This window comes from Manacus candei, unplaced genomic scaffold (assembly GCF_025592945.1).
Source record: "Manacus candei isolate 608988 ecotype Guabito, Panama unplaced genomic scaffold, ASM2559294v1 h1tg000040l, whole genome shotgun sequence".
In the NCBI taxonomy this organism is placed as follows: Eukaryota; Metazoa; Chordata; class Aves; order Passeriformes; family Pipridae; genus Manacus; species Manacus candei.
The window spans coordinates 1,515,803-1,534,460 of record NW_026138088.1 but is presented as its reverse complement, the minus strand read 5'-3'; the positions used below and the strand labels follow the sequence as shown (position 1 = coordinate 1,534,460).

The 18,658-nt window shown below is 61.9% G+C and overlaps 1 protein-coding gene across 1 annotated transcript; it reads right to left on the bottom strand.

Annotated features, from left to right (window-relative positions):
- Window positions 1-1,030: 1,030 nt before the first annotated feature.
- MED24 (mediator complex subunit 24) lies at window positions 1,031-18,475 on the bottom strand. Its single transcript, XM_051794591.1, has 26 exons — window positions 18,408-18,475; window positions 18,054-18,190; window positions 15,666-15,748; window positions 15,115-15,153; window positions 13,706-13,779; window positions 12,436-12,659; window positions 11,800-11,911; window positions 11,152-11,302; window positions 10,829-10,942; window positions 10,042-10,089; window positions 9,761-9,843; window positions 9,352-9,438; window positions 8,975-9,086; window positions 8,315-8,457; window positions 7,595-7,632; window positions 6,878-6,960; window positions 5,459-5,637; window positions 5,278-5,377; window positions 4,794-4,969; window positions 4,391-4,655; window positions 4,045-4,226; window positions 3,701-3,794; window positions 3,272-3,371; window positions 1,791-1,868; window positions 1,522-1,670; window positions 1,031-1,372 (listed from the first exon to the last, which is right to left on the bottom strand). The coding sequence occupies exons 2-26, from the start codon at window positions 18,181-18,183 to the stop codon at window positions 1,256-1,258; spliced, it is 2,961 nt and encodes a 986-aa protein (XP_051650551.1). The 5' UTR covers window positions 18,184-18,190; window positions 18,408-18,475; the 3' UTR covers window positions 1,031-1,255.
- Window positions 18,476-18,658: the final 183 nt, after the last annotated feature.

The window sequence follows — 18,658 nt, the reverse complement described above, 5'->3', positions numbered from 1 at the left end:
GGTGCTGTCGAGGCAAATATTGACAGAGCCGGGAAGGCCACGAGCGCCGGGTCCTGCTCTTTGCTCCGGGCTAACGGTAAAGAGCCGCCCCTGGGCGAGCAGCGGTGCCCAGGCAGGTGGGTGCCAGCTCAGCATGGCACTAAAACGGGTGTCAGGCCTGGTGAGGCCATCCCAGCCCATCCTAGGGCATGCCACAGCTCTGTTAGCTGCCCCACCCACCCCCACGGCCGCTCTGCACCTGCCCTGGACCAGGGATGAACCCATGGGAGCAGTGGGAAAGCAGCTCCCTCCCTGAAGGCCAAGGACCAGCCAGCACCCACAGCTACCCCCAGTGCATTGGGATCTCTCCTCTCTCCTTCCAGCAAAGCCTGGGAGCAGCCAGGAGTGAGCTGGGAACTCCACCAGTGCTGAGGGGGCAGAGGCACAGCCCAGTCCCAGAGCTGCAGTGCCCAGAGAAGGGCTGGTGCCCGCCGGCCCTGCTTCCCCCTCCATGAGTGAAGGGGCAGAGGCACAGCCACCCCGGCCCTGCCACCCCCTCAGGGTTGGGGGTTGGTGACACTCCAGGAGGATTCACTGCCAGAGCAGCTGATGGGGTGTGGGGACAGTCCTGGGGGAGCCTGTCCCAGCACGGGGCTGGTGCGGTGCTGGTGAGGCCGCGGTTACTCACTGGCCACCAGTGCCACGCTCACTTCGGCCTGAACTCACACTCATGGGGAGGAATTCTGGCAAGAACTCACACTCATGGGGAGGAATTCTGGCAAGAACTCACACTCACGGAGAGGAATTCCAGCAAGAACTCCCGCTCACATGGAGGAATTCCCAACAAGAGCCTGCTTGTGGTTGACAGCACAGCAAGGAAGCATCCCTGCTCCACCCAGTGCAGCATGGAACGCTCCAGGGGTCTGGGACAGGGAGAGTGGAATTCAACCCCCCTTCCCAGCACAGGGCTTGGCCTCTGAGTCCCCCATCACCCCCCAAAACAAGGGATTTTGGGGAGCCCCAGGACCCCAGACAGAGATGAGGCAAAACCTGGTTCTACAAAAGGAGTGAATTATTTATAGAAAAGAAAAAATCATGGGGGCATCTCACTCTCGAAGCCCTCACGAGTCAGCACAGGGATGGCTCCAGGCACTGAGGGCGTAGCCATGGGCAGGGCGAGGCCAAGCTGCAGTGACAGAAGCCATCCCAGGCATCCAGGTTGGCAGGGAGGTGCCCTGGGATGCTCAGGGATGTGCCCTGGGCAGGCACTGTCCCCTCACAGCGCAGCGATGGCCTTGGCAGCGACGCGGCGGCCCAGGGGCAGGCTGAGGTCAGTGATGGCCAGCACGATTTTGGGGCTGGACATGGTGGACACCTTCACCAGCTCCGAAACCTGCCCGGGGGCACAGGAGAAGCACAGTGAGTGTCCCCAGAGATGGAGACAGGCAAGGCAGGCTGCAGGACCCCCAGATGTGCCCCTGTCCCGTGGGACCCCAGCACACCCCCGAGCAGGGACAGGGGTGTCACAGCCACAGGGCTCACCATGGTGAAGGGCATGAACTGGAGGATGCTCCCACGGCTGCCCTGCTCCAGGCACTCCACACACTCCTCCATGAACCACTGGACAAACTGGGTGTGGGTGCCAGCTGTCTTGGCCCCCAGGATGGAAGAGATGAGCAGGAAGAGGTTTGCTGTGGAGACAGGGACAGATCAACAGTCAGGTCAGTTCTAGGGGTCTGGGGGTGGCCCACACCTCCCACTGGTGTCCCAGCCTGGCTGGATGTGACCCCACAGACCCATCCCCACCTTACCCAGCACGCGGTTGAGCGGGTCCCTCATGCTGACGGTGTGGAGCTGGGAAGCAGAGAGTGAGCTGCTCATGGAGCGATCTGTGGGCAGCAGAACAGGAGTCAGGAACAGCCCCTTGGCTGTGCCAGTGTGCCCACCCTGGCCAGCTCTAGCCACTCAAGGTGACCCAGCTCCAGGAGGGGCTTTGCCACGAGTGATCCCGTGGAGCGGGAGAGGTTTGGGCCCCACATACCCCAACTGAGTCTGTGCCACAGGGGCACCCCAGAAACACAGCACAGTCTGTGCCACATCCCCTCTGCCAGCCCCCACAGAGCCAAGAGCCCGGGGGGGATCCCCAGGCTGCTCCCAGGGGATGTCAGGATCAGGAGAGAGGAAGAGCAGCAACACACACGTTGCACATCCTGTGTGAGAGCCAGATGTTCAACAGCTGCACAGCAGCTCTGCAATCTCACTGTCAGGGTGCAGTCCAGCTACCAGAGCTGAGGCACGTCCAAATCTAGCAGCAAATCCCGGGATAGACCAGGGGGCTTGAGCTGCCCCCAGTTGGGTGCTTCTGTAGGAGGAACTGGGCCAGCTCCACTCCAACAGGATGAAAATGCCCTGGGAAGGCTCTTGTGCAGACCCCATGGTCCACAGCTCCTGCCCAAACCAGCAGGACCCACCTTGTGCTGCTCTTGAGGATGCTCACCAAAAAAAGAAAGCCCTCCCACACTTTTCTCATGGAATCACATGAGTTATGTGGCTGCTGCAGGAAGCAGTGTTTCCACATCACTGCAGAAAACAGCCCAAAAAAGTCCTGAATGTCGCTGGGAAGAGGTGGGACTGCCTCAGGAGTTAAAAAAAGATAAGTGAGATAAAGGGAAAAGCCCGTATTTCGACAGTAAAGAAACCAGAGGTCAATGGATGTGTCGAAAACTAATAACTGAAGAGCACATTCGGGATAAGGGGAGAAACAATGACCAGGAAAGGTCCTGACTCACTGCCCAGGAGTGTGGACAATGCACATGGGAGTCATGACAGCACCCGCCAGGCAGGACATGGACCACCAGAGCTGTCGCAACCTGTGACACCACAGGGACACGGATGTGTTCCAAGGCTCTGCTCACAGCACTGGAATGTCAGGATTTGGCCTCAGACATCAGGAATGTCACCTCCAGCTCTGGTCCCACACAGGGTGGCTGGGGGGACATGGCTCTCAAAGCCCCCCTGAGCCCCTGGGGTGTGGGGTGCTGGGTTGGGGGGCACCAGCATGGAGAGAAGGTGTAACCTCACCCCTTGAAGTTGTTCAGATCAGAGAAATAAAGAGTTTTGCCTTTCCCTTTTCCAGGATAACTGAAATAACACTTGAGGGCTCCAAATCCTCACCCGGCCAGTTTGGGAAGGGAAGGGGTTTTGCTCAAATACACATTTCACACCCAAAAAGAAAAGCAAGGCAGGATGGTGCCCTCCCAGGAGCCACCCCCACCCCATTCCCCACACTTACTGGGGCTGGAGAGGATGTTGGAATCCTCCTCGTTGGAGCTCAGCAGGCGCATGAGCTTGGAGGGCTGCGTGTCATCCAGTGGGAACAGGCTGATGTAATCCTGGGGGAAAGAAAGAGGGGGTTCAGCCCCACCAGCCCCTCGCTGAGGGAGGTGTCCTGGCCCACCCTGAGCCCAGGACCATGATCTCTGTTCACTCACAGCATCTCAACCTGGGCAGGACACATCCAGACCAGCTTATTACAGCCCCTTCTTCAGGAAAGAGAAGGAAAACCCTGGATTTTAAGGTCAAAAGACCTCAAAGAGCCCAGAGAAGCTGGGCAGGGAGTCTGGTCTAACCCACCAACTCCTGCCACCCTCCCCTCCCCAGGACACTGCTGCTTTTGGGCCCAAAGAGCCCCCAGCCAACCCCTGCTCCACACCAGACACACCTCGATGTCCTCCCGGTGCCGCTTCTTCTGCCGGGCCGAGGCCTGGCCCTTGTTGTGGGAGGAGTAGGAGCTCAGGGCACACCACACAGAGAGCCTGGGGACAGAGCAGGGACACAGCCAGGTGCTGCCAGCCCACCTGAGGATGAAGTGTGAGCCCAGGGATGGGACACAGCAGGTCCCTCCTCAGAGGGGGACAGCAGGGAATGGACTCAGAGTGGGAACTGCCAGCACTGTGCCAGGCACAGGGAGGGATTTGAGTGTCTGGGACCTCCATCCCAGCATCTCCCCACCTCCCCAGCCAGGCTCCCCCAGGGACAGAGTCTCCCGTGGGTCTGGGGTCTTACTTGGCCAGGGCCTTCCCGGGGGGGTCCATGAGGGTGTGCCACTTGGAGGAGTCCGTCAGCAGGTTGGGCAGGATGTGGCCCAGCAGCGTCAGCGTCAGCTGCTGCATGTCCAGGCAGAAGATGGCATAGAGCAGCTCCACGGCCCGCAGGGTGTGCTCCTTCCGTGTCTCCTTCAGCAGCTCCTGCAGGGAGGAGGGCAGGGAGGAGGGGGGCACGGGCAGGGTTGGGTCTGCCCCCTCCCCTCCAGTGCCCAGCAGCCAGCCCAGGGACACCGAGGGCACTGGGAGCACAGACCAGACCCATCGTTCCCACCATGGCACTGGGGGTCCCTCCTGCCCCCCCATACCTTGACCAGGTTGTTGCAGAACCAGTAGACCCCCCCCATGTGCAGCAGGGTGTCGAAGATGTGGATGGAGCGGCTGTCGACCCAGCCCTTCTCCAGCACCTTGGTGAACACGCTGGTCAGCACCTCCTTGATGGGCTTCTTGGGGGGCAGGAGATTCCAGTAGGGAATGGTGTCCATGCCCGTGGAAGGGAACTTGATCTGCGTGGCCGTTTGCTGCAGGACGTCGGCGCACATGTGCTCCAGGATGGAGCTCATGATCACCACGCTGCAGAGGAGAGACGGGATCAGGAGGGAACTGGGAAGGGGGGCAGGAGACACGGCACTGGCAAGGGGAAGCAGGGCAGGGAACGGCCTGGCAGTGGGAGGCAGGAGCAGGGCAGGGACAGGCTGTGCCCCAGCTCACCGCTCGTTGTAGAACTGGAGCGTGTTCTCCCCGTACAGGGGGGTCGCGAGCTGCCGGATCATCTGCAGGGACTTCTCCCGCTCGTCCAGGCCCAGCATGCGGACGTGGGCCACCAGCCAGGCCACGGCACACACTGCCATGCTGCACACCTTCCCCTTGATGTTGTCCGTGATTTTCTAGGAGAGGAGACGGAGCAGAGGATGAGCACAGACGGGTGGATGCTCAGGAATCACCTCCCAGGGTTGTGGGTCCCAACTGCGGGGTCCAAGCCCTTCTCTCCTCCATGGGTGACGTCCCTGCCAGTCCCACTGCCAGCCAGTGGGTCAGGGCAGCATCACAGGGCTGAAGCCACATCAGTTTTCCCCTCCCAAGTCTCAGTGAGCTCCAAGGCAGGTGCAGGAGAACAGGGGACCCTGGAGCATCTCGACCCCTGGCCCCTCCTTAGGACACAGCACAGCCCCACTCTGCCCCCCACCAGCCCCACCTGGATGGACTCAAAGGTGAGGACACCGTTCTCCCAGGCATTGAGGATCTCCAGGATGGCAGCTGAGATGCTCAGACACACCTCGTGCCACTTCATCTGCCTGTCAGGGAAGAGGTGGGGGGTTCAGGCACGGCCATGGGGCCAGAGAAGCTGGGGTGGGGGCTCACGGGTGGGCTCTTACACCAGCTTCATCTCAGAGGAGTTGTTGAGGAGGGCGACCAGGGACTCCACCTTGGTGGAATCCGGGCGGAAGCAGGGGTGGTCGGGGTTGAGGATCTTCCCCTCCTCGGGCATGCAGGTCAGCATCCAGGTCTCGAAGAAGGGCACCTCGCCCGGAGGGTTCGAATCCGACAGGATCACCTGGAAAGGAGCCGGCACGGGGTCTGCATCTCGCAGGGACCCTGCTGGGGACCCCACCCCGGGTGAGACCCCCTCTCTGGGGTGAGACCCCCACCCCGGGGTGCTCATGGCCGGGGGAACAGCGCCGCCCTGTGGCCCGGAGGGAGAAACAGGCACTGGTCAGCCCCCAGTAAGGCACTGGTCAGCCCCCAGTAAGGCACTGGTCAGCCCCCAGTAAGGCACTGGTTTCCGGTCTGTGGGCTGTGGTTTCTCCCATTACGAGAGGGCTCCCCAGGAGACCAAGGCCCAGCTCAGAGAAGGAGAGATGCCAGGCCAGGACCAGCCCTGGGGTCACCATGTCCTGCCCCAAAGGGTCCCGTGTCCCCCACCTCCGTGAGCTGTGCTCAGGGTCCCCAGTGCCGGGGTCACACAGCCCAGCTGGGAGGGTCTTGGGGGGGGCCACGAGCTGGGAATCCCACATGTCACTTCCTCCTCTCAGCCTGTGTCACCCAGGGGATGCTATTTTTGTCCAAAAAAAGTTTTGCACATCTGTTCAGCAGCAGCTGAGCAGGAAAGTCACAGGACTGGGACAGGGGATGAGACCTCATCGGACAGCCCCGGGCACGTCCCCCCTGCCAGGAGCCCCCTCCCCGCTCCCAGGGCCAGCTGGGCAGGGCCCCTCTCTCCCCCTCTCTGCATTCCCAGTGTTTCAGTATCGTTTCTGCTCCCAACACACACAGATGTTGAAACTCGAAAAATTTTCACGCAACCAAAGTGCCGTTTCTCGAGCGGGGCTGAGAGTTCCTCCTGGGATGGGGGAGGGCTGACATCATCTGGCTGTGTGACCCCCCCCACACACCAAACAGGGCCAAACTGAAGGGGCAGCACTGGGGAAAGCCCAGGGAGCTCAGAGCCAGCCCAGGGAAGCTGCAGAAGCAGCATTCCCACCGATCCCCCTGTCCACAAATGGAGCACAGTCCAAGCCCTCAGGGAGGTGACAGCCAGTCCTCCTCCACCACTTAGAGGTCATGGAGCCCTGGGGACAGATTTCCAGGTGACAGGCACTGGATGCTGTGCCCCAGGCAGTGTGGTGGCTGCAGGGACAGTGAGGAAAGCAGGGACAGGGGTAGGTTGGCCACTAGAGGAGGCTGGCAGGCTGCAGCAGCAAGGAGGCTGTTCTGGTGAGAGCCCCTCAGAGGATCCAGCCCCACCCAGCCCCATCCATCCCCTTGCAGGATCCAGCCCCTCAGAGGATCCTTACCTCTGAGCCGTAGGTCTGGGCCACATGGCACAACATGAGGAAGGAGATGTCGAAGAGCAGGGCTCGCACTGAGCCGCTCTTGGCTGAGGGAGGAGAAACAAAGGCCTTGGGGGTCTCCAGCCTCAGTACAAGGATGAAGGCAGGATCCCGTGAGTGCAGGGGCCAGGACCTGCTCCCCTCAGGCAGCTTTTGTAACCCCCCCAGTGCTTGTGTGTAAATGAGAGGATGTGCCAAGTGCCTCCCCCTACCCTGTCTGCCTCTGCTCGAGCCCCCAAAGCAGCTCTGGCCTCCTCTGGGCCACCCCCTCGCCATGGAAGGTCAGAGCACTCCACAAGTTTCATCACACACACACGGAGTCAGAGTCCTTATCTGGGCTGTGCTGACACATCACCCCTTCCAGGGAGGGAGCCAAGGGGCCCCCAGGCTCGGCTGGGGAGAGGGAGCCCTTCCCCTGCAAGCAGGGAACACCCACATTCGGGATGGACACACACGTGAGAGCAGTGGGTCCCCAGGAACCCAGAGCCCCGCTGGCACACGGCCACGTGCCCCTGTGCCCCCTCCCCACCAGCACCCCCAGCTGGGCCTGGCACAGCTCAGTTCACTCTGGCCCCACAGCCAGTCCCAGTTTAATCCAGCCAGGCCCCAGAGCATCCCAGCACGTGGCAGTGGGGGGGGCCCAGCTCAGATCCCCCCACGCACGAGCACACACGCACTTACAGATTTCTCCGGTGATTTGCTTGGTGAATTCGTTCAGCCTGCAGGGGCAGAGAGTGGCAGCGAAGCGTTATCAGTCCAACAGGCCAGTTCCTACCCCTGAGACAAGTAGAGGTTGCCCTGCCTGCAGAGCCCTCCCTGCACCCCATCCCAGCACAGAGGGGCAGGAGAAGCTGGGCCCAGCTCCACAGACACCCTCCAGCACCACAGGGACAAACCACCTCCTCCCTGTCTCCACTCCCTGCAGCCAAACAGGTCCGGCCACGCTGCTCGTCCCCACACCCACGGCCCTCCCCAGAGCCAGCCCTTCTGGCTGTGTGGGGGTTTCAGAGCACAGACCCCCAAACAGCTCCCCTGTGCACCCACGGGGGCTGGTGTGGGCTGAGCCCTCAGGGGAGCCCATCACACAGCCCCACGTGTGCTGTGTGTGTGCTGTAACCAGGACATGGGTGTCTGGGGACAGAAGGGACACACAGCCCTGGATCCAGGGCTCTGTCAGGGCCTTCAGTTCTCTGAACACCCCAAAACAACCTGGCTCTGATCCTCTGCCCTGTTCATGCAGAGGCAAAATGGGGTGCTGTGGGGTGCAGCCTCCCTATGATCCCAGCCCTCCCAGTGCTCCACTGGGCCAGAGGCACATCCAGCCCTGTGTGGGGGGCAGCTTGGGGGGCTGCCCACTCCCCCGTGGGCACCAGGGATGGTGCCATCCAGGTGGACACTCACTTGACAAACTTCCGAGCAAAGGATTTCAGCTTGCCCGTGGCTGCTGCCGCTGCCAGCAGCAAGTCCAGGCTCTTCCCAGACAGCATGTGACCCAGGACCCCCAGCAAGCCCTCGGGGGACTTGGAGTGATCTGCATCCATGGTCTAGAACCAAAAAAGTAAGAGGAAAGAGAAGTCACGGGGAACATGTGCTACAGAGCAGCAGTAAAACTCCAGCTTGGGGAGCAGGGACTCACAGGGTTTGGGGGAGGTGGGATGGAGCCCTCCGTGCCCCTGGTACTGGCAGAAAAACATCCCCTGTCACTGAGCAGCAGCAAAACAACCAGAGTGACACGGGGACACAGGGAGTCCCCGGGGACCGGGGGAGATGCACGTGGGGAGCGGCTGAGCGGGATGGGCAGAGCTGGCTGGGCTCAGGCTGCTGGCACTGATGACATGCCACCTGACAGCTCCTCCAGCCTCCCAGGAGGGAGGAGGGGAGCTCCTGGGATCCACGGCAGAGCATCAAAGCTGGGAGTGATTCCTTTTCTCCGCCACCCCAGCGCAGAGGGAGATCAGGCGCCTCCCAGCCACCCCAGCTGCCTGGTGCGACTGGTACTGCTGGGAAGGGGCTCTGGGGCCAAGCCCAGCCTGCCCAGCATGGCTGCAGGAGAGGATTCACCTTCAGGATGTTGGTGACAGTGGGCTCAGCCCTCAGGATGAGCCCTGGGTTTGGCTGGATGTTGGCATTCTCGGCAGATTTCAAGCACGGAGAGTTTTCTTTGTCCGCTGTCCTGAGGGACCCCAAAGAAGGGCCAGTGAGCAGGAATCCATCACCCTGCATTCCTCCTCCCACCCACTGGCACCCTCAAGGGAAAGCCACCACCTCAGGCCACCACCAGCTTCCACTCTACCTGTACCCAACCTGTCACCAAAAGCAATGCCCCATTCCCCCGGGCCCCCGGGCCCCAGCCACAGCAGCTGCTCCCTCATGCCTCCCCAAAACAAGGTGCTCCAGCCCCACTTTTGGGGGTTACCCAGACTTTGGAGGGGCTGTACCGTTTGTCGATCAGGTTGGTCTTGTTGGCCTCGGAGAGCAGCCCCTGCTTGCTGCACTCCTGCAGGAGCAGGCTTATGCAGTTGCAGCTGGAAGAGAGAGCAGAGCCCTAGCCTGAGGGACAGCATTCCTGCCACCCCAGGCAGTGCCACAGGGCAGGGGGACTCCCAAGCTGCCCTCCTGGGCCCGCTCCCACCCCTCTGAGGATGCTGCAGGGCCCAGAGCAGCTCTGGGTGTCACACAGCATCACCCACACTCAGCTGTCACACACTCGCTCATGTGGCAGTGCCAGGTCCTCAGGAAGGAGGAACTGGATCAGAAACTAAACCAGCCTTGCCAGGACCCTGAACCGAGGACAGGGTGGCTGTGGCACAGGGCCACATGTGAGCCCTGGCCACAGGGAGCACTCACTTGCAGCGCTGGTCGGCTTTGTCGAGCAGAGGGGTCAGCTTGAGCAGGAACTCGAAGGCACAGTTCACATCCTCGGTGAAATCCTGCCGAGCACAAAGCCCAGCACTCAGCCTGGCGTGCTCCCAGCACACCCCCACCTCCCCCTCCCACTGCCTGCTCTTTTAGGGAAGGTTCTTGGGACACGGACCATTTCCCCACAGAGCTCCAGCCAGGCACCGGCCCCACGGTGACACAGCTCACATGGTGACACACAGCCCCCATGGATGGCCCTCCAGACTCACCCTGTCCCCTTGGGGATACTTCTTGAGTTTAACCAGGACTTGGGGCATCTGAAAGACACGGGGCATGGTGTGACACTGGAGAAGACTCCACTCCACAGCCGGGGCCCCCAGCAGCACCAGCCCAGACCAACACAGCTGCACAGAGCTGCTCTCCCAGCCCAGGGACAGGAGCATTTCTGGAGCAGTCTGTGCACCCAGGGGACCTGGTGCCCCTGTTCCCCTCCAGAGTCATTCCACCACCACCCAGAGCCACATTTAGCATAGAATCATGGAATGGTTTAGGTTGGAAGGGACCTTAAATTACACCCCCTTCCACAGGCAAGGACACCTTCCACTATCCCAGGCTGCTCCAAGCCCCATCCAACCTGGCCTTGGACACTTCCAGGGATGGGGCAGCCACAGCTTCTCTGGGCAACCCGTGCCAGGGCCTCTCCCCTCACAGGGAAGAACTTCTTCCCAAAATCTAATCTAAACCTACTCACTTTCATTTCTCCTACAACACCCCAGAAAAACTAACTCCACCAAACAAAGTGGGGCTGAGCTGAAAGGAGGCCCCTAGACAGCAAAGCTGATGTTCAGCAGGTGGCAGGAGGGCTGGGGCGGGCTCAGGTGGAGTGGGTTGGACTCTGAGGGGCACACTGTGGGGTGTGGGGGCACCCCAAGGGGCATTCTGCAGTGGGGGAGGACTAATTGCTCTGGCAGAGCTCAGGGCTCAGCAGGAGCCGGGTGTGCAGGGAAAGGGCAGTGACAGGCACAGGGCTCAGAGCAGGGCTGGGATGGGCCCTACCTTCAGGAAGGTGAAGGCTGTCCACTTGAGCTCCTCCGTGCCCTCGGGGCACTCGATGAGGCCCACAAAACAGGCCTTCCAGATCTCCAGCACGAAGAGCGGGGAGGGGATGCGCTGCAGGGCACACACACAGACCCCCTCAGTGCTGGGTTGGCAGCAAAGCACATCCCCCACCCCCCTCAGCCAAACCCTGAACCCCTGCGATGGTGTTGATGCGCTCCCGCTGCTCCCTTGGAGCAGGATCAGCACAGGCAGGCACAGCATGGAGCCCTGGCTGTGGCCCCAGGCCACCTGAGCAGGAGAACACGCTGTCACTTCTGTACCTGCATCCTCTTCACCATCATGAGCTGCTCCACCAGCGGCTGAGTCTCTCCTGTGAGGTTCATGGTCCCCTCCAGCAGCACCACGGCGTGCACGGTGGGGAACCCGGTCTTGTTCAGCTGCTCCGAGTGGACCGAGAGCATGGTGGGGATGCTGGGTGGGAGGGGACAGCTCAGGGTCACTGGGGCCCTGCAGGGACAGATTCCTGCTCCTCCTGTCCCACTCTCATTCCCTGGCCAAGCCTCTGACCTTTGCTGCCCTGTGTCTCCCTGGGGCAGGACAGCCTGGAGCACCTGTGCCTGGGATCTCCAAGGCACAGCCAAGACCCTGGGACCTGGGAGCAGTTCCAGGGTGATAGGGAGCAGGAATGGCAGCTCCGGTGTGACCAGAGCAGCTGAGGAATGGTAAAGAGCCCCAGGTCATCAGAGGAGCAAGCCCTGGGTCACCACTTGCCCTGTCCCCTCTCCTCTGGTCAGCCCCAGCCCACTGCCAGAGCAGGGATCCAAGCTGGAAAGGGACAGGGAAGCAGGGAGCCAGCACGGAGAGAGGCAGGAGGGTCTCAGCCCTCAGAGTAAGGAGTTTGGGGGAGCCAGAGTGGGGTTCAGACCCATTTTGCCCCCCAAGCCCACGAAGCAGCAGCACACAGCCACCTCTTGATGAGGGACACGCAGTCGTCAGCCTGGCTCCGCAGCGGGGACGTGCCGAGGTTGTTCAGGTTCTCCCCCAGCTTGACAAGGGACTGCTCCACAGTGCTCCAGGAGGCTGGGGAGGGAGGGCAGGGATTCAGCAGAGGGACAGGGACACATGGAAAAGCTGGGCAGGCTGGCTCCAAGGCCCACAGCAGCACAGAGGGGCTGAAGAGGCTGGGGGTCCCTGCTGGTGCTGCCAGCCCAAACCAACGGTCTGTGTGCCCAAATCAAGGGTCTGCGAGCCCAAGCCAAGTGTCTGTGTGCCCCCAGCAGCTCCTGCCTCAGGCCCGGCCTGGCACAGCCTCCTGGCAAGACATGGGCACAGCCGAAGGCGCGGGGCTGTGCCAGGCTGGCAGAGCACAGGGCTCGCCACGCGCCCAGGAACAGCTCACGCAGCCTCCACATTAATTCTGCTCCTCTTCCAAGGGCAGCACGGAGGGGAGGGGGCAGAGGGTGGCACGGAGCCAGGGAGGAGAGACGGTTACAGCAACAGGGCTGGAAGATGGATAGGCTTGGAGCCGCAGGGACAATGCGGCAGGAGCCGGGCAGGGGGAAGGGAGAGGTGGCAGTGCCACCTCCGCAGGGGTAGGGACATACACGTCTCCTCCAGCTTGGCGATGTGGATCAGGGCGCGGTTCTTGGTGCTGCTGAGCACCTTCTCCAGCCGCTCCAGGCACATCTTCAGCTGGTTCTCGGCCGCCGCCTGCTCCAGGGGCTCCTTCACCTTCTCGGCGTAGAAGGCGGCGCAGCGCAGGAGCCAGGTGAGGGCACTCAGCAGCGCCCGGCACAGGCTGATGCACTCCTCAGCCTTCCCGTGGCAGCTGGAAGGGGAGGAAAACGGGAATGTGCTCGCTGTGTGCTGGGAAACTGAGGCACAGACACGGGGTGGGCTGGGGAACCCAAACTCAGGTCCTGCACTCCCACCCAGCTCCTTTGTTGTAGATCCCAACCTGCTCATCCCACCGGCATTCCCGTCGTGCTGGGGGGAAGGACCCACCCCCCCACCCACCCGGTGCAGCCTCCTCACTGGCCAACTCCACTACAGGGAAACTTTCCAAGCTTCTAATCAAATTATCTTGCTAAGAGAGGCTCAGCATCGATCAGTGCTCTGCGAGAGGTGAACGCTTTCCCCTCCTGATGCACAAATCATCGGGGCCAGAAGTTTTGATCAAATTAAGCAGAGGATCAGAGCAGGCAGGAGCGGATTAAGGGCCGGCTCTGCAGTTGGCCAGCGACAGCTCCTTGTCAACATCTGTCACTGATGCATATTCATTGCTGCTGCTTCATTTCATTTCATTGAAGGGCTGCTACCTTCAGCCTTCCTCCTCCCTCTGTCCCTCTGGCCTCCCAGAAGAGGCTGTCAGGGGTTAACAGGAAGATTTCTGAGCTTTCTAAAAAAGTTTTTGTGGCCTGAATTGTCTGGACTCCCCTGGGTCCTGCAACACCAGCGGAAGAGCATGAAGCAAAACAAGGCAGCGCCTGGGGCAGCGCAGGCAGGACCAGACAGGGACATGCAGACAGGGCCTGGAAAGCTGCAAAGGGAAAGGAAACACTCCAAGGGGACAGAGACCCTCGGGCCATGGGGCTTACACCCACCCCACCTACCTGAGCAGGGCAGGAATACCACAGCAAGGTTTATCCCAGAGTAGGGGCAGGGGCTTCCTGCAGCTTCCCATGAAGCTGGTGGGGTTTGGATTCCCTCTGCTCTCCCCTTGCTGGTGGCAACTTGGGAATGGGAGCTGGAGGGGGAATTTGCCCTTAACTGCCAGGGTGAGTATCCTGGGATCAGCCAGCCCCCACCAGCTCCCAGTGCTGCCCATGGCACAGCCAGGATCGAGGTGGCAGCACTGGAACAGTCACGTCATACCTGAGGCGGTCACAGAACATGTCCATGATCTCCAGCAGCGACTGGACACACAGATCCCGGGAGAAGTCATCGAACTAGAGCAGGGGAACACGAAGGGATTTCAGATGGGGGCTGCCCAGCTCTGGCAGCTCCCAAAACACCCTCAAGCCCTCCCTCCAGGGCCGGGCCGGGCGCTGCGGCCGCAGGACACTCGCCCTGGCAGCCACCCAGAAGCCACTTGAATGAGAAGTAGGTCAGGGTTGTCTGTCGGCCAGGTCATGCCCTCCCGGGGTGGCAGGGCCGGGGCCGGGCTTTCTCCGCAGCCTCGGGCCGGGGCTGTGCTGCCCTGATGCCGCGGTGGTGGCCGGGCGCCAGCCCCCTGCCCACCCCCGGCCCGGCAGGGCTGGCAGCGCCAACAGCCCGGCTGGCCGCGGGGCCGGGGGGCGGGGGGCGGCAGAAGCGCGGTCCCCCCCTCCTCCCGGAGCAGATGGGGAGCCCCGCCGGGCCGGAGCTTGCCCGCAGCTCTGCGCTGGGCCCACGCTGAGCTGAAGGAGGAAGGCTCGGCTCTCAAGGTCAGCGCTGTGCCCGCCCTCCAAACGGGCAGCGATGCGGGTCTGGGGGGGAACGGCGACGAGTCCACGCTCTTTGGAGCAGAGCTGTGGGTGGGCTCGGCTCTACCCCACCCCGGGGATCAGTGCTGAGCCTGCTGGAGGGGTCTCCACCTCGCCAGGCCTTCATGGCACAGCTCCGAGTTCAGCCTGGGGCCCCCCAAAACAACCCTGGCTGCCAGCGCTGCTCTCCTCTCATCCCCACAACAACAAGAAGGTGAGGGGAGAGAAATTATTCTCCTTCAGATTGTTTTTCCTTCAGATCAGAAGCGACCCTGACAAGGCAGAGGGTGGGGGGGCCTGAGGTGACCCTGGCAAGGCAGGGAGCAGGGAGTCTGACAAAACTTGTGAGGGGCTTCCCAACACCAAGCAGAGGCAGCCATGGCTTATCCCCATGGAAGCAGCATGGGGACACTGAACACCATGGGAAGCCACAACTGAGCACGGTCTGTGGCCGCAGCTGCGTGGCCCCGGTGCTGGCAGCTCCTCAACGGCCGGCTCCGCTCCCCACGGCGCTGCCAGAGCCGCTGGCTGCGGCGGGATGTGGTTTCCGGTGGCCAGGCTGGGGTTACACACAGAGCAGGAGCCTGCCAGGCCCCCCAGGGCAGAGGGATGAGGCGTTCACACCCCCAAAACCCTGCAGGACCCGCAGCAGCCCATCCCCAGCAGGGACAGGAAGGGCTCGGGTGCTAATCCGTGCCGGCTGCCCACTGCTGACTCAGCCCAGGCCGTCGCCTTCCACTTGACCTATATTTGGTGGGAGTTGTGGGGAGGGAAAGGGATTCGTGGGTTGTGGGTAGAGAGCACCTGCCCGAGCCGTACCTTGCTGATGGCTGTCAGCACCGTGGAATAGGACACCATCTACAACACACAAAGCCAAAACAAGCGCGGTGTCACACGGGGGCCGTGCCAGCGCCGCGCTCGTTGCCGAGGAACGGCAAGGTCAGGGCACGGCCCCGCTGCCTGTCAGCGCAGACGGGGCCGGGGCCGGGGCGCTGACCCGGCACAAATCCAAACAGACATTTTTAGGTGATCGCTGATGTGTTTCACACAAACTTTAGGCGATATTAAACGCCGGGATGTGGAAGCGCGGAGCTCACGGCGAGCGCGGAGGCTCTCGGGGGGCAGAATTCCCACCCCGGGCGGTGGCAGAGGCTATTTATGGAAACATCCCTGCCTGGGGCACGCGCTGAGCCCTCCTCCACCTGCCCCAGCTCTGGAAAGGCTCAGGTGGGGGACTTGGGGTGTCTGCCCAGCCCAGGACAGGCTCAGATGGGGAATTTGGGGTGTCTGCCCACCACCAGCATCCCAGTTTCTTTGTTAACCTCGCTGGGGCTGGGAGGTGTCCCACAGTAGTGCCAGCAGGTCCTTACCTGGGAGCTGATGGCATATTTCAAGTAGGACAAGATGAGTGGGTTTGGGGATGGCCCGATCATGGCCTGTTCCAGGAGAGCCTCTGCAAGGAAAGAGAGGGGCCGGGGGGTCCCAGGTCAGCATGTGGGGACACAGGTACACACAGACACACTGCTCTGCCCTCACCCCAGAGTGAAGCTGGCAAAGCCCAACTGTGCCAACCACAGTGACTCCGCACCACTTTTCCCCAAAATTCACTGAATCCCACAACTTTCTAATCCCCGATGGCACGAGCCAGTGAATAATTCAGGCTTAGCCTCCTGCTAACTCAGCTCTCCCAGGCACTCTGGCCCCAAAACTGCGCCTGCTGCTCTCCGAACACATTCCCCTCCCTCCCACCTCCTGCCCCGCAGCCTCCACTGAGTGGCTTTTGCGCGGGCACCCGGGGCTGAGCTCGGGGCTGCCAGTCCCCTGCGCTGGGCCCGGCCCTGCCCGTCTGGCCCTCGGTGGCCCGAGGGGCTCTGCCCGTCCCATCTGCTCAGCCAAGCCTTTAATTGCCCATTTGAGCCATGGCAGAGCGCAGGAAGCACCTCCCCGAGCAGGCCCCGGGCTGTGGCTCGGGCTGCAAGTAGGTCAGAGCACCCAGATGTAAAAGGGGGAGCAGCAGCCGGGTGGGAAGTTGTCGCCCCAAAGCCGAGGAGGAGCCGCCGGCGGATCCCGAGCGCGGGAGCAGGAGACTCCCTGGGTCTCACTCCAAGGCTCAGACCTGGGCCAAGAGTGTCTGGGATGAGGACAGAAGGTGGTGGCAGCCGTCCCCTCCCCAGCCCAGCCCAGAGTGCCACCACGAGCCAGCCACATGCTGCTCCCCGCTGCAGACGTGTCAGCAGCGATCTGCCGGCCCTGCCGTGAGCCCGGTAGCCCGTGCCAGCTTTCCCTCCTTTGTACTTCCAAAGCTGAAAGGCACAAGCTTAGGGAAGGACAGCTTTGGGCACTGTGGTGAGGAAGGGAGCTGCTGTTCCAGCCATGGGGGCCTCGGGAATAGGCTCTCCCTGTGTGCTCGGAGTCGGGGTTGGCATCCTGCCTTTGGGGCTCCCAAAAGGAAAAGGGGACATGGCTCCTTCCCCTCCTGGCATATGGGCTGCCCCCAACAAAGCCTGGGCTGCTGAGCCTTCCTCTGGTTGAGTGTGGGCCAGGAGAAACCTGTTCCTACAGAAATCATAGGGAATTACCATCTCTAGCCTCTGTTTTTGGGGATACGCAGACGAGCCCATGCCAAGCACCCCACAGGCCTCGCTGCCAGCGGAGCAGGAGCTGGTGCCACCAGGGTGGGAACAGGCACCAGGGAGCCCCAGGGACCAGCTGGGCAGCAGCAGGAATGGCCCTCCAGCCAACCACCCCCACACCCAGCAAATCCATCCAAAGCAAATCCATCTCCCCACAGCCACAGCTCCTGCTCGGCCCCTCCAGCCCCACATCAGAGGGGACAAACCCAGCCAGAGCAGCTCAGGGTGTGACAAAACCCAGACACTGTCAGAAAATCCACTGGGAGGGTGGAGAGAGGGGAAAAATATCCACTGGGGAAAGATTTCCCCCTTGGAAGCATAAGATCTGCTGCCTGTGTGGGGCTGGTTCCCTTTAAACCCCCCAGAGCAGCAATCCCTGGCTCTGTTTATTTATCCAGGGACGTGCTGCACATGGAAAATCCCAGCACCAAATTTCTATAATTAGCAGGAGAGCCTGGCAAATCTTTAAACCAAAGGTCCCAGCCTTTGGCAGGATTTGTGTGAAATGCCCTTGAACTGGACTGGGAAAAGGAACCCCCCCCAGCCAGGGTGGGAAGCAGCCTTGGGAGCAGCAGCTGGCTCCTGTGCAGGGAAAGAACCAGGGAATCAGGGAATCATTAAGGCTGGAAAGACCTCGAGCATCACCGAGTCCAACCTTTAACCCAGCACTGCCATGTCACCACTAGTCCGTGCCCCCAAGTGCCACATCCACATCTTTCTGAACCCTTCTAGGGATGGTGACTCCACCACAGCCTGTTCCAATGCCTGACCACCTTTTCCACAAAGAAATCTCCCCTAATATCCAGTCTAATTCCCTCCTGGCAAAACTCAGTCCCAAAAGCCAGGCTGCATGGACTCCTGAACCCTCACAGGGGGAAAAAGGAGGGGAATGACCCCAAAATGGATCCAAAGGGCTGGGGGAACACTCAGGAATGGGCTAAAGGGGTTGGAAAAGAGCATTTTGGCATGAAAAGTAGTGTGGGAAGGGGGTGGAGGGGCCCAAAATGCAACAGGGACCTCCAAAACACCCTTGTCTGCAACCCAGAGGGTTGACACCCCAAAACCCACCCCCAGAACACCTCTGTGTGCCCAGTGAGGAGGGGAAAGCCCCCCAGCCCCCCGGACCTGCCAGGTTGAGGATGTCCCAGGTAGCTCCGCGGGGGAAGAACCGCTTCATGTTTATGGCCCATTGGTAGTCGCTCCATCGCTCCTTCCAGGCCTGAAGGATGGCCTGCTTCAGGTTCACCACCTTCATGGTCGCCCTGCGGACGGAGAGCTCAGGGGGGACGGAGCCCCTCTCCCCCACCGGGAAGGGCAGAGCGGGCCCGAGGGGCAGCGGGCCCGGCGGGGAGCGCGGCCCAGCGGCTCCGGGGGGCACGGCCGAGGGGCCCGCCCTCTCCCCGGGGCCGGGGGGTGCTCGGGGGCGCTCGGAGCCGCCCCAGTACCCGCAGGTCCCGCCGCTCCCCCCTCGGCCCTCACCGTGTCCCGGCGCCGCCGAGCGCCTCCCTTAGCGCCTGGGCACCGCCATGGCGGCACCTGCCAACAAGCCGCGCGCTGATTGGGCAGCAGGGCACGCCGGGCGCGGGGGGTGATGGGAGTTGTAGTTCGAGAGGGGCTGGGGCGAGAGCGGGGGTGGAAATGGGGGGCGGGGGTGGAAATAGCAGGAGTGAGTGTGCAAATACGGGTGGGGTGTGCAGACACGGAGTGTGTGAAAACAAGGTGGGTGGAGC